Source organism: Camponotus floridanus, unplaced genomic scaffold, assembly GCF_003227725.1.
Source record: "Camponotus floridanus strain SB8 unplaced genomic scaffold, Cflo_v7.5 scaffold1, whole genome shotgun sequence".
In the NCBI taxonomy this organism is placed as follows: Eukaryota; Metazoa; Arthropoda; class Insecta; order Hymenoptera; family Formicidae; genus Camponotus; species Camponotus floridanus.
In genome coordinates, this window is record NW_020229214.1 from 8,894,734 (window position 1) to 8,907,571 (window position 12,838).

At 30.0% G+C, this 12,838-nt stretch overlaps 4 protein-coding genes across 5 annotated transcripts; 2 read left to right on the forward strand and 2 right to left on the reverse strand.

The window, feature by feature from the left end:
* Positions 1–177: 177 nt before the first annotated feature.
* Positions 178–5,627, reverse strand: LOC105251456 (ornithine decarboxylase 1). Of its 2 annotated transcripts, none has more exons than XM_025415595.1 (9): positions 5,230–5,627; positions 2,608–2,781; positions 2,271–2,505; positions 2,074–2,150; positions 1,757–1,930; positions 1,261–1,600; positions 958–1,172; positions 661–869; positions 178–554 (listed from the first exon to the last, which is right to left on the reverse strand). In XM_025415595.1, the coding sequence occupies exons 3-9, from the start codon at positions 2,455–2,457 to the stop codon at positions 338–340; spliced, it is 1,419 nt and encodes a 472-aa protein (XP_025271380.1). In that variant the 5' UTR covers positions 2,458–2,505; positions 2,608–2,781; positions 5,230–5,627; the 3' UTR covers positions 178–337. The 2 variants fall into 2 exon arrangements, with proteins under 2 accessions (XP_025271380.1, XP_025271376.1); XM_025415591.1 differs by lacking the exon at positions 5,230–5,627 and adding an exon at positions 3,356–3,510 and having other exon boundaries at positions 338–554.
* Positions 5,628–5,839: 212 nt separating this feature from the next.
* Positions 5,840–6,816, forward strand: LOC105251479 (dnaJ homolog subfamily C member 30). The gene is made up of 2 exons (XM_011258331.3): positions 5,840–5,947; positions 6,099–6,816. The coding sequence occupies exon 2, from the start codon at positions 6,202–6,204 to the stop codon at positions 6,814–6,816; it is 615 nt and encodes a 204-aa protein (XP_011256633.1). The 5' UTR covers positions 5,840–5,947; positions 6,099–6,201.
* LOC105251457 (vacuolar protein sorting-associated protein 37B) lies at positions 6,584–8,625 on the reverse strand. Its single transcript, XM_011258302.3, has 5 exons — positions 8,339–8,625; positions 7,838–8,009; positions 7,689–7,771; positions 7,326–7,611; positions 6,584–6,772 (listed from the first exon to the last, which is right to left on the reverse strand). Exons 1-4 carry the CDS (start codon positions 8,468–8,470, stop codon positions 7,345–7,347), a joined length of 654 nt encoding a protein of 217 aa, XP_011256604.1. The 5' UTR covers positions 8,471–8,625; the 3' UTR covers positions 6,584–6,772; positions 7,326–7,344.
* Positions 8,626–8,751: 126 nt separating this feature from the next.
* On the forward strand, positions 8,752–10,223 carry LOC105251459. The gene is made up of 3 exons (XM_011258303.2): positions 8,752–8,929; positions 9,056–9,139; positions 9,847–10,223. Exons 1-3 carry the CDS (start codon positions 8,897–8,899, stop codon positions 10,042–10,044), a joined length of 315 nt encoding a protein of 104 aa, XP_011256605.1. The 5' UTR covers positions 8,752–8,896; the 3' UTR covers positions 10,045–10,223.
* The last annotated feature ends 2,615 nt before the right edge of the window (positions 10,224–12,838 follow it).

Consider the following 12,838-nt stretch of genomic DNA (forward strand, 5'->3'; position numbering starts at 1 on the left):
AAGAACAAGAAAAGAAAGAGATTTTAAAGCATTGTCTGAGAGAAAAAAGCTGCATAAACTGCACGTTACAAGTATTTTAACAATAGTTAAATACATTTTTGTTTATGAAATTACCCATAAATATTTTTTTAAAGAACAAATTTTGAAAAAGGCAAACAAAATAATGTAAAATTATGTTGTTTAAAAACAAATTGTGTACAACACACTTACCATTTGTTGAAAATAAGAAAGAAAGAAAAAGTAAAATTATTTGATACAGCAGAAGCTGCAAAAAGATGCATTGTTTGAGAGAAATGCCTATGTATATATACTCCAAAATATTTTTGAAATAATAAAGCTAATTTAAAGGCGGCTCAATAAAATCGTAGATGAAGTGTGGATTATTTGGAGTGTCTGTTAATATTTCAGGTGGTGTCAATCCCATTGTTGGATCAGTATCCCTCCATGGATCGATATCATTTCCTCCAATATCCAGACCAATTCGCAAGTTAGCCGGTGTGTTGCCAATAACAAAGTGATCTTCAGTTAAAGGTAGAACATCTTTCAACAGAAGCCTAAATATTGAGATAAAAAAAATTATTAAATTCTTAAATAAAATAATTAAAAAAGATAAAAATAATTAATGTTAATACTCATATCAAATAATACAAGTTTTCTCACCAAATATCTTCATCAGCAACAACATGAACCTTAGGGATGGGAAATCCATTGAATGGAGAAGCAACAGGTAATGTATAAGCACCCATATTTTCAAAAATTATCCAATCGCCAAGTTCCATATCATGCAACATAATATTGTCGACAACTTTATCTAATCCGTCACACGTCGGTCCCCATATGCTTGAAGGAATCATTTTCCCGCAACCATTCTAATGATAAAGATCAAGATTGGATATTAATAAAAGAAACGGGAAAAAATATTATATTCAGATTTTTTTTTTATCTAAATAATATTACCTTCAGAGGGATGGGAGTTACATGTTGATGATCGTACAGCAGACAATTGAAGGATCCATAAACACCGTCGTTGATGTAATACATATTATGTGTAACAGTGGTGGAAGAATTTTCATCTCCACGTACAGAACGTTTGCTATGAATATTCGTTGCCAAAGTAAACGCAGATGCGACATAAAAACGGCCCGGTTCAGCAATTACGTGAACAGCATCGGCTAAAATACAAAAAAATTTTAATTAAGTTGCACAATGTCAAATAGTATATACCCACAGTAACTAAGTAACAAAGAGAACGAAACTTACTATTGAAATATTCGTCGAGAGCTTTGTTGATAATCTCAGCCATTTTATCAATGCTTGTGCCTTTGTCGCCTGGATAACCACCACCAAGATCTAAAAGATATGGTTTAAAACCAAGATTGGTAGCCATATCGAATAATATCTTGCAATGATGAATAGCACAATGATATATGGGTGGATCTTGACATCCGGAACCAACGTGAAAGCTAAAGCCGACTACGTTAAGACCCAACATGTATGCAAGGCGTAAAAGACTAGGAGCCTCGTGTATCGGATCACAGCCAAATTTCATGCCAAGCGGACACTGGGCCGTTTCCGCATCGCAACGAATTCGTATAACAATCTGCAAAAAAAAAAAAATATATATATATATATATATATATATATATATATATATAAAATAAACAATATAATACTTAAAAAAATAAAATTATTACCATGATTATATTTAGAAATGAGAAAATACGTAAATATTTATGTAGTTATTATACACAGTTACCTTAGCCGTCGGGAAAAGTTTTTTAATTTTATGCAACTCATTTTCGTTATCTACTGTCATAGTATCCACTCTCATTGCAGCAGCATGACGAATATGTGAAGCAGGTTTAGCCGGATTAGCAAAGATAATTCTTGATGAATCCACGCCAACACTTAATACTTTATTTATTTCATTCTATATAAAATAAAGATTTGTATAAATAAAAATAAATAAATAAATATGTGTGTATATATAGATACACACAAAATATGCACTTTAGAAAAATGTATTTATTACTTTCTAAAATAAGTAAAGTACATTTGAAGCTTAATATTTACCTTAGATGCGCAATCGAAACCAACACCGAGGGCCGCTAATACCTCGATTACCATCAAATTATCGTTACATTTTACAGCTGGAATTAAAAAATTTATATAAATAAAGAATAATTTGTGATACACTATAAATTATATTATAAACTTATACATTATACTTATACATTATACTATAAATTCTAAATATATAAATGGCTTACCATAATAGGGTTCAACTCGTGGCAATTTTTCTTTCCAGATTTGATGTTTTTGTACAATATCTCCTATATCCAATACATAGAAAGCTTCTTCTTGTAAACCACTCAATGCAATATTTTTGATAACAGTCGCAACATTGGACTCGCTATCCAATACATGGATGCGTTCGTCTAGATTTGTTACCTTCATGTTGAATGAGTTTTATGAATCAGTACTCTGTAGGTGCTAGGCAGCAAACTGAAAAATTAAGCAAATATATACGTTTTTATATTATATAGATGCTAATATTGTACATTTTGTAAGTTTTAATAAATCTAATAATAATAACAAAAAACATACGAGGCAGCTGTCAATGCTAGTCGGGTGAGTCGTGAGGAGGCGGATTAAAACAAGATCACTGTGGGGGTGCTAGCAAAGCCACGGGGGCTCTGCATTCAGGGCCAACTTCCAGTTGTCGCAGTTACTCAAGCACCCACCAGCAGACTGGCCAACCAGTCTATTGTAGATAGAACCCTATAAAAAAATTAAATTTTTATAAATTTTTGCTAAATGTTATAAAGATGCTATAAAGTTTACTTACTATAAAATACTAATTTGTACATAAAAAATGTCTAAAATATATAAAATATATATAGAAATTTAAACTCCACAATAATAAAAATTTAAAATCCATGATAATGGAAATTTATAGATAGAAATTTAAAATTTATTACTAATAGGATATGAGGGAATTATCTAAATATTAATGCATTCATAAATTAACATATGATACATTAAAATAATTTAGTATAGTCTACTGGACATAAAATCGTTTATCTTATCTAGTTATCTTTTTTTTTTATCAAAGCATTGAAAATTACATATGATATTTCTTCTGCAAACTCATCATAATAAATATGATAAAAAATGAAGACATTTTATATTATTTTAATTTGCCCACTTAATTTGCTTGCTCCCTTGCATATATGTGTGTATGTATGTAATAAATACATTACAGTTTGCTTTGTTATTTATATTTTACAGTTATATTTTAATTTTGAATGATTACATCAAAATTTAATTTAATGAAACATAAATTTGATCTTACCTGAAGGAAAGTAATTCTCGTTTTTTTATAGACACAGTACATAAAATTATGCTTACAACTGTTTGAAAGTTTTTATAATTTTAAAATTTAGCCTTTTCAACTTGTTCCATATGTGCAAAATAAAAATGAAATATAAAAGAAAAGGATTTTTTGAAATTATTTAAAACTTAATTAATTAACTTAATAAAATATAAGTAAAAGCTCTGTTTATTAATGAAGCTCGAATGGATTGAGACTCAATACTGAACTGGCAATTGGTTCAACCATTACTTATATCAAGAAGATAAGTAGTATCAGGCAGGCTTTACGTATACAAAATTATCTGACAGCTAAGAAATATATGAAAACCAATTTTGAGCAGAAGGATAATATAAATCCACTTAAGATCAAGAGTCAAACTTCATTGGAAGGGTTGGGAAATACCACATTTATCTATTACATTTAAATTATGATTAATTATTTATCTATCCACAGTGCTACGTCAATGTTTGATATAAGTATCAAATGATGTAACATTTTCATAATAGTAAAAAACACTCGACTAAATGTAATACAAAAAATATAATACTTGTTTATAAAATAAATATCTTAAAAAAGTAGCATAATTTTAGAATGCATGCATAGAAAAATTCCTTTTTTACAGTTTAAATGAGTTCAAAATATGTTGGAAATAAATTACAATATGTTTCTTTTTATGTGTTAAAAGTTTCTTTTCCACATGTATACTCATAAAATAAGAATGGATATAGCTCAATGATATTAAAATATATAACAAAGTATTACATATTCTTTTATATATAAGTTTGGAAAATAATTAAAATTAATAAAATTCCTTATCTCTCTAAAAGCTTATAAGCTTGAACAAACTACAAAGCACAGTTCTTATATAACGTAACAATAGCTTTACTGGTTTGAAGAAGAAATACCAGTCTGAATAGGCTAATACAAGACAAGATATGGGTAAACATAACTACTGGCCATTCTACAGACATTGATGTTGAAACAAGCAATCTTCACGACACACGAAGAAGATTTCAAAAACATATCTTATCACAATTTATGCTTGTATATGTGTACTTGTAAAATATTGCTTTTATAATTTACTTCATTTGCATAATTGACTGGAAAAATATATATAAAACTTGTCATAAAATATAAATACTGAGTTGGCAAGAAATCTCAACTGGCAATGTTGTAATGAGTGTTAATAAGTAAATCAATAAAATTAATTTATTTTTAAAATTATTTATATATAAGCATGTTTCAAGTTTATCAATGAGGAAAAAACATGCGTTGAAGGGAATTCCCAGGAATATTTTTTTTATACGTACTAAAGGTACATGGAATTATTTTATGCTTAATATAGTTAGTTTGTCTTAATATAAGTAATTGATACATTTGCACTTTAGAAGGTACTCTCTTTATATATTGCACAACATATGCCAACAATATGAATTGTCATGTGTGACGCATAATCAAAAGTGAAATGGGGGAAACATTATTTTGCACTAAAATGATACATATTGAAGAGATTGTAGAAACTATACCAGGAAAATTGTGTATTAATCAGTGAACTTTGAACTGAAAGCTGAAGTAAACAGAAACCGACGCGATCTCAACAGAACTCGATTTGGGTATCATTGTACAAGTGAAAAATCATTTTTTTTTTCCTTCCCTTCTCTTTTCCTCGATAACAAAGAATGCAAAGTAAGGGGTTCATGAATCATCGTCTATAATAAATGCGATTTTCACGTGATTGAGCCGCTGATAGGGGACGAGATATATACGTTATAGATATATAGATCCATATCACCCAGTCAGCATACGTAAAAAGCCGCATTGTGCTCTGTCCACGAGGATTCGCGGATACGTACCTTATCGAACGATCGCCACCCTGCGGGTCGGCACACGGTTATTGACGGAATGATGGAAGTTTTCGGTGACTGGATCTCAAAAATCAGTCAGATCGGTCGACGAGGTACGGGTTGTCGTTCGTGGCGACCAGTGCCTGTCGTCGAGTTCTCGGTACTCCGTGCGGCCTCGCTTCGGGGCAAGGACATTCGTTTCGTCCGTTCGTAACCCGGTTTACGCGTCACGTGCGAGCATCGTAACGTCGTCGTCAAATCGTGTATTTCAATCGTGTAACCGTCAGGAGGATTTCGTCCCGAGATAAGAAGGGAGTCGAAACAAACGTACGACACGGAGTCGACTTCGTACACCGCCAACACACCACCTCGCCGCCAGCCGTGCGCGATCGCGAAAGGGACGATATGGATTCTCTACGTTCCAAAATGGAACTAATCACTCACGCATGCGCACCGCCGCGGCTGCGTAGCAGACGCTCGCGCGGAAACTTCGAAGCGTCGACCAATCCCGCGCCTCGTTCTCGATGCGTGCAAGTGTCAATACGGCGGTAGCCAATCAAATCTCCGTCCCTTCGGCCTTCGTTTGTCCGAGAAAATTTACTTCGCGTTCTATCATTTTATCTATTCACGAACTATGGATAAGATGTCGTTCATAACCTTAGTCTGTACTTGACTCATAGAAAAGTATAAGTATTATTTTAGTGTATGAAAAAAATTATGTTGAATAGTAAGTTGTTAATGATAAATTATTAATTGACCGTGCAACAATGATGTGCGAGTTGAATAAAAAAAAATGTTATTTTAAATGTCACATATGAAGCACGTCAGATAACAGTTACTTTTTTAAAATCAAATTTCTTATAGATATATAATTTCAGAAAATTTTACAATCATACATATGATAAAGGAACAAGAAAGATAGTTCATGGAGAAAGAATGCACTTCTAGGATGAATTTTACATTTTTAATTTAATTTTCAATATGCATAAATTTAATACGCTGAATTCTTCAAAGTTATCATTAGGACGTTTTTATTCCAGTAGATCAAATATTAAATCATCAAAAAACCATTATGATACATTAAAGATTACGCCACATGCTACCCAGAATGAAGTGAAATCAGCATATTATAAATTATCTCTTGAATATCATCCTGATAAAAATAAAAGCGGATATGCAAAACAGAAATTTCATGATATCTCAGAGGCCTATGAAGTACTTGGCAATCATGAACTGCGTAAGAATTACGATCGAGATATAATGATTCATCAACCATCAAGTTCTACTACTGCTCAAGAGTCTACAGTTCACAATAAAGACAAGGTCTATTCAGGAAGTTCAAGAAATTATAATTTTGATGCATGGATGCATGCCCATTATGGGGAACAACTGCATAGATATCGTATAAGAAGAAACATATATGAGCAACATAAAGCGACGGAAGAATTACGTCGCGGCGAAAATTCTTCTCAAATCGTACAATATATCCTATTGTTGGTGACTTTAATGTTAGCCTTTAAGTATTCGCAAGAAAAGGTAGATGTGCCAGTTTCTGAAAATAAAAAAGATATAGAAAAAAATAATAAGAGAAACTAATTAACGTATTTATTTAGAATCATATAAATTGATATTTGTTTTAATGCTAAATGTACAAATTTATTTTTGTTTCTTATTGCTATATTTACTAGTAAAATATAGAAGACACTAAACAGATTATGGTAAAAGATAAAATGTCAATGCTCTATATTATTTTATACATTCTTTAAAAAGATGTTATAAAGTTGTTACAACACACATAGTTAATATATTAAATAATAGTATATCAAGACAAAAAGGAATCAAACATCTCTCTTGTGTAGCAAATATTTCAGAAATATTACCATGTAAGATTCTGGGTAAATGTAATAATGTATAATTGTAATGTATAATTGTAAATTATAATGCACATTACTCAATATCAATGTAAATTACTTGATATAAAAATGATGAAAAATTAATTTACAAGAGAAATCAATATAAAAAATAGTTAAAGTTATATCTTATGTGCTGTGACTACATATAGATATATTTTAAAAACAAATAAATAACACATAGATGCTACGTACATGTAACTTTTCAAATTATTTAATATGGCCTATAAACTGGTAATCCCGGCAAAGGCATTGGCATAGCTACAGGTCCACTCGGATATGGTATAGAAGGCGTTATTCCAGGGAAATTTGAAGCAATCGGATAGCCAGGAGTATTGTTGGAAGAATGACCTTTTCGTATAAGCTCTCTTAGTTTGTCCACTTTCACTTTACGTAAGTGCATAAATTTCCTACGCGACAAAAATTGATCCAAAAACTCGTCCACTTCGATATCACCAGCTAAAAATTTCTCTGCTACTGTCTATATATTGAAAAGATATAATTTAATTTAGATAATTTTTATCAAATAAATAGGCATACAAATATTTTTATATGTACTTCTGATTCTTCCTCAATTTCAGCAGCAGCTGCTTGCAATAAATCAAGTGCAGTATCGACAGTCATTGTACCAGACTTATCACCTGTAAATATAGTATATGTAGTTTTATAAATAGATATATTGTGTCATCCTACAAACGATAACTTACGCATTTCATCTAATTTGTTTCTGACACTAGTACACAACTGATTGGCCTGCTCGCTCAGTTCTTTCAATATCTGTTTGCCTTCTTCCAATTCAGGTTGCTTGGTCAAGTTAAATTCAGCCAAAGATCTATTGCTTGCCATTAACATTTCCTTTTCAGTCTCAAGATTCTTAAACTAGTTTTAATTTAATATTAAAATAGTTTATTTTCATATAAGTTATTTATATAATATTATACAATTTCATGTATGTAATGCAAATCCTTCTCATTATATATTACAGATTTATATAAAACAATAAATATTGTTTACAGATAAATAAATATCCGTTTAAATATTTAAATTTAAGAATAATAAATATATAAAGAATTTTAAATACAGATGATAAAGAAGATGATACATATAAGCAATTTAGTAACCTATAGTTTACCCAAATCGCCAAGTAATATGTTACTCTTTTTGTAATTAAACTTGGTACTTAATTAGACTTAATATTATAATCGTACCTGCTTTATATCTTTCACGATATCTTCGAATTTTCCATCATTGTTTAATAATTCCTTCAACTCCTCGTTATCTAAGTGAGACAATAAACCCAGTGCAGCGGGTATGTCCGGTTCCTGATTCGATTTATACATTCCTCTCAGAAATTGACCCACACAATAATTTCTTTATTCTAACGTATTCGCTTTTTTTTCGAATTATTTACAAATTGTTCAATAACAACTCTAAAGACGAAGTAACGTAATGACAGATGATGACAGATTCGTTCCAAAGAGGTTAAATTCCTTGTATGGCGTTCAGCGCCATCTCGTGAGTCAGATGATCACTAGCTTTGTTGGTAAAGTAGTTTTCAGTTACGTGAGAACAGTGCTGCCGCCACGTGGCATGGCGTACAATTAATTGACGGTAACCGGTGAGTGAGCTTTTCAAACGCAAGCAGAGAGCACAAATCGATCCCGCGATGCGATAGAATAACAGCCGACAGCTTTTCTTCGACGTTTGGTAGACGATTACGCGCCGATTATTTCCAAGAGGGAGGGAAAGAAGAAACAGCAAGAGACATGGAATCCGCGATCGGGCACCTCGAGCAAAGCGTACGTATAATTCGAAGTATATTTTTACGTGGTTTTTGTAAAATCGTTCGTCGCACCATCAGTGGAGGAACGTTATTCACGACTGTCAAGAATGACTTTGAGCAGCGAATTTTCTCGTGCTTTCAGGTACAAAAAGCCGATGGAAAATTGGACATGATCGCGTGGCAAATAGACGCTTTCGAGAAAGCTTTCGAGGAGCCGGAAGACGAGGTAGGAATTTTTTGCCTTCGACACAAATAGTATGATTACGAATCAGTCATACTTTTATCAAGTTTGTTCTTTTTAGCTTTGCATTTTATACAAATATGCAAGCTATTTTGCTTTTCTAAATTAATTATTAATTCTGAATTTCTTTAATAAATTAGAGGTCAAAATCTTAAGATGAATAATGTATAAATTGCAAACAATTTGGAAAATAAATTTATCTAAAAAAATGTAGATTATTTTATAATAATAGTACAATGCTTGTCAACTAGTCTTGAATTTGAAACAAGAAAAAATGTAACATTATGGGCATTTCTCAGCAAAGACAGTGAAACACAGTGAATCATTTCATCCTTGTTTACATTCAGCAACCAACAAGAATGAAGCGATACACTGTATTCTCTATGTCGCTTGCTGAAAAATGCCCAATGAAAAATAGAATATATAAGAGTACATAAATACAACTAAAAAGAACAAATATATTGTGTTGCATCTGTACAGAGAGAGTTCTCTGTGACAGAATATTGAATAAGTGATGTCACATTGTGTTCATTGGACAATTCCTGCTTAAAGCCAGGACGCTCCGTTTCACTTGGCGTTAAATATATTCTGTGCGACGTCACATTTGAAAATTTTTCGTGTGCACTTTATTGTTTGCCGTGTTTTTGGGATCTTCAATCATCAAACCGCTTTCCATTTTGTGCTTCCAACAGATATCTGTGCTTCGCCTATTACACTCTGTTCATCAGGTTACGAAAGATTATCAAAATCTCCGTCAAGAAATTTTGGAAGTTCAGCAGTTACAGAAACAGCTTTCTGATTCACTTAGAGCTCAGCTTACACAGGTGCACGGACATTTTAATTTATTGCGCAATAAGATTGTAGGACAAACTAAACCACAACTGAAATAAAAATCAAATTTATTATATGTTTGGAAGAAGAATCTGATATATTTTTTAGAATATTATTTGAAGAAATTTACACATACTTTACATGAGATGAAAATCAAAAGTGCATTGTATTGAAAAATTATGAGTATCCACACTTTCTATTGTAAAAGTATTCAAAATAGAGCAAATTGCAAAAAATCCTGTGGTATATAATTAAAAAAAATAATGTATTGCATATTATTAAGAAATATTTCAACATTTTTTAAAGAATTTTAATAATGTTGTAACTAATAACTTCTAACAATATTCAATCAATGTTTGTTGTATTCTTTTTTTATAAGCATTGTTTAAAAGACGTTAGAAACTTTTAATATTGAATTCTCTTCAGAAATGGAGCGAGGGATCAATAGCTATTATTAATACAAAACTTATTTGCCTTATGCCTTAAATGTAGTAATGGGGGCCAATCTATGTGGTGGTATATATTGAGAACAATATCGAAACACATGTTAGATTATTTTTTATCAAACTCATTACATCACAGCCCCTATTATTTGTTAATTAACATTTTAAAAGCATATTAATAAACAATACAATATATATATATTTAATCTGCATACAGAAATTAAAATTTCTCAGTAGTGCATTAATTGAATGGCTAAAAAGTGATGTTTGTGTATTTTTATTATTATTATTATTAAAATATAATTTATTTTGTACATATCTTTTACACCATTTTGAGGACAATGGTTATTGAGAACTTAAGTTTCCTCGTATATCAGTCGTCAAATTTTAAAATATTAAAAATACAAGCTTAGCATGGTATCTTTGTGCACTTCATATCTAGCTTTAGAGTTAGATATTAATGCTTTTTTAATGCGAATTTTAAATTTCAGATAGCAATTTCAGAAATGCTAAATAATATAAATAATGATATTTTGAATATTTTTATGTCTTATTTAATATCATTAATAATCTTAATGTCTGTGTTGCATATATACTGGGTTTACATGTAGTGCAACATGGACAGATTATACATGATACTTACTATTGATTGTGATCAAAACAACTAGAAATAAATATTAATATCATGTAGAATTTTTTTGCAAGTAATATAATAGTATAAAAATATATTATCCATTTGTAAAATGTATCTTATAATTTGTCTTCCCATGTATTAAAAATATAATAACAATATTTTTCTTTATTTTATCTTTATGTAGAGCAATTAAAAAATTTATGAATAATTTCCAGAGAAATATTAATAATATGTTGCTCTTGCTATATAAATTTTTTTTCTTGCTATAATTCTAACAGACTCATAAATAATTATTATCTCTCATCATGCATAAGACTTTTGTAACTACAATACAATTTATTCAATATGTATGTAACTCTGAAAAGCATTATATATTCAAAAAATTTCCAAACTATTCCCGCAGATTTTCAAATATATACAATGTTTAGTGTTTAGCACGCTCAATGTTTTTCTTGAAACACACAGAGAATTTTCAATATCTTCTAATTTGCAAAAAAAAATGAATGTGACGGACATGAAGGAAGATGAAGGAGAACGCGAGATAATAAATATATAAAGATAATGTGTCGTGGGAACTCCTCAGAAATGGAAAACACTATTGCCTTAAGACATAGATCTGCATTTACATGTACTATTCTTCAATTAGATATAAAACATTTACACGCACTATATGTAAGCTATAACAATTTATTTAAAATGTACTTTCAAGAAACTTGTTCAACGTTGTGAGCTAATGGATTTCTTAAATTATTTTTTTAACTGTTTTCACACATAAATCATCTTATATTAAATAATATCTAATACATGTGGTTAATTATTTAGCATTATTTATATTATCTGTATAGATTTACTATGCGAATTTATCTGAATTAGTGGTTATTACTTAATCAATTGGTAAACGGAATAAATAATGTATAGCGCAAACTTGAATTTTCACATATAGAGTAACTGAGTTTCATGATGGTAAATTGTTTGTTGTTATACATGTAATGAAATACGCTATTTCGTTCTAAAAAAAATAAAATAAAAATGCGTTATTTTGTTCTAAAAAAAAATAAAATAAAAACTGTCGATTTACTCGTATTCTTACATCTAGTCGATTAATGGTATCCCACGGGAAACTCCTCCAAGTCAATATTATTATGCAAAAAAAAAACAATGTTTTTGATACTCAGTAACTCGCATTATTATTATTAGGTCTATTATGATTGATCTATATTGCGATTAATCAAGATGTGTCTGTTAAAAAATTGGGAAGAAACTTAATTATTGCATTACATCTATATTAATCGTTATATAAGTCATTGTATCTCGTTTCATAGTTTTTATCTGAAAAATTGATAGACAGATATTATTTTTATTTTGATAGAAAGAAAGAGAATATGTATAACACTGTCAAACCAGAGTCATATGCATCCATAATTTTTTGATATAATTTATTTATACGCATATTGCAATTTTTAATATTGCAATAATACATACATGTATAATAAACATGTATAATAATACATACATGTATAATGCGTATTGCATTACATAATATTTAATAATTTTATTCTTCGATACATATGACTTTGTTGATACAGAGAATCTATTGATGAATAGTTTATTATTTTACACATGATTGTTAACACATGATATAAATAAAATAGTTCTAAGATATAAGTTAAGAAAAAAATTATCTGAAATACATTGAATACATGTGCCAAAAATTCGATCAATCAACAATACGTTATTTATTTTATTGGAAATAAATTGCTCATGATTTGTTTCCTC

Bases quoted from the DNA above. Each gene is read 5' to 3' on its own strand.
- LOC105251456 (XM_025415595.1), bottom strand. From the start codon at position 2,457: ATGAAGGTAACAAATCTAGACGAACGCATCCATGTATTGGATAGCGAG. The intron at 1,601-1,756 runs GTAACTGTGTAT...TTTTTTTTGCAG, and splicing joins AACTTTTCCCGACGGCTAAG to ATTGTTATACGAATTCGTTG. The intron at 870-957 runs GTAATATTATTT...CTTTATCATTAG, and splicing joins TAACTCCCATCCCTCTGAAG to AATGGTTGCGGGAAAATGAT.
- LOC105251479 (XM_011258331.3), top strand. From the start codon at position 6,202: ATGCATAAATTTAATACGCTGAATTCTTCAAAGTTATCATTAGGACGT.
- LOC105251457 (XM_011258302.3), bottom strand. From the start codon at position 8,470: ATGTATAAATCGAATCAGGAACCGGACATACCCGCTGCACTGGGTTTA. The intron at 8,010-8,338 runs GTACGATTATAA...AATTAAAACTAG, and splicing joins TCGTGAAAGATATAAAGCAG to TTTAAGAATCTTGAGACTGA. The intron at 7,772-7,837 runs GTAAGTTATCGT...CTATATTTACAG, and splicing joins AAACAAATTAGATGAAATGC to GTGATAAGTCTGGTACAATG.
- LOC105251459 (XM_011258303.2), top strand. From the start codon at position 8,897: ATGGAATCCGCGATCGGGCACCTCGAGCAAAGC. The intron at 8,930-9,055 runs GTACGTATAATT...TCGTGCTTTCAG, and splicing joins TCGGGCACCTCGAGCAAAGC to GTACAAAAAGCCGATGGAAA. The intron at 9,140-9,846 runs GTAGGAATTTTT...TGCTTCCAACAG, and splicing joins TCGAGGAGCCGGAAGACGAG to ATATCTGTGCTTCGCCTATT.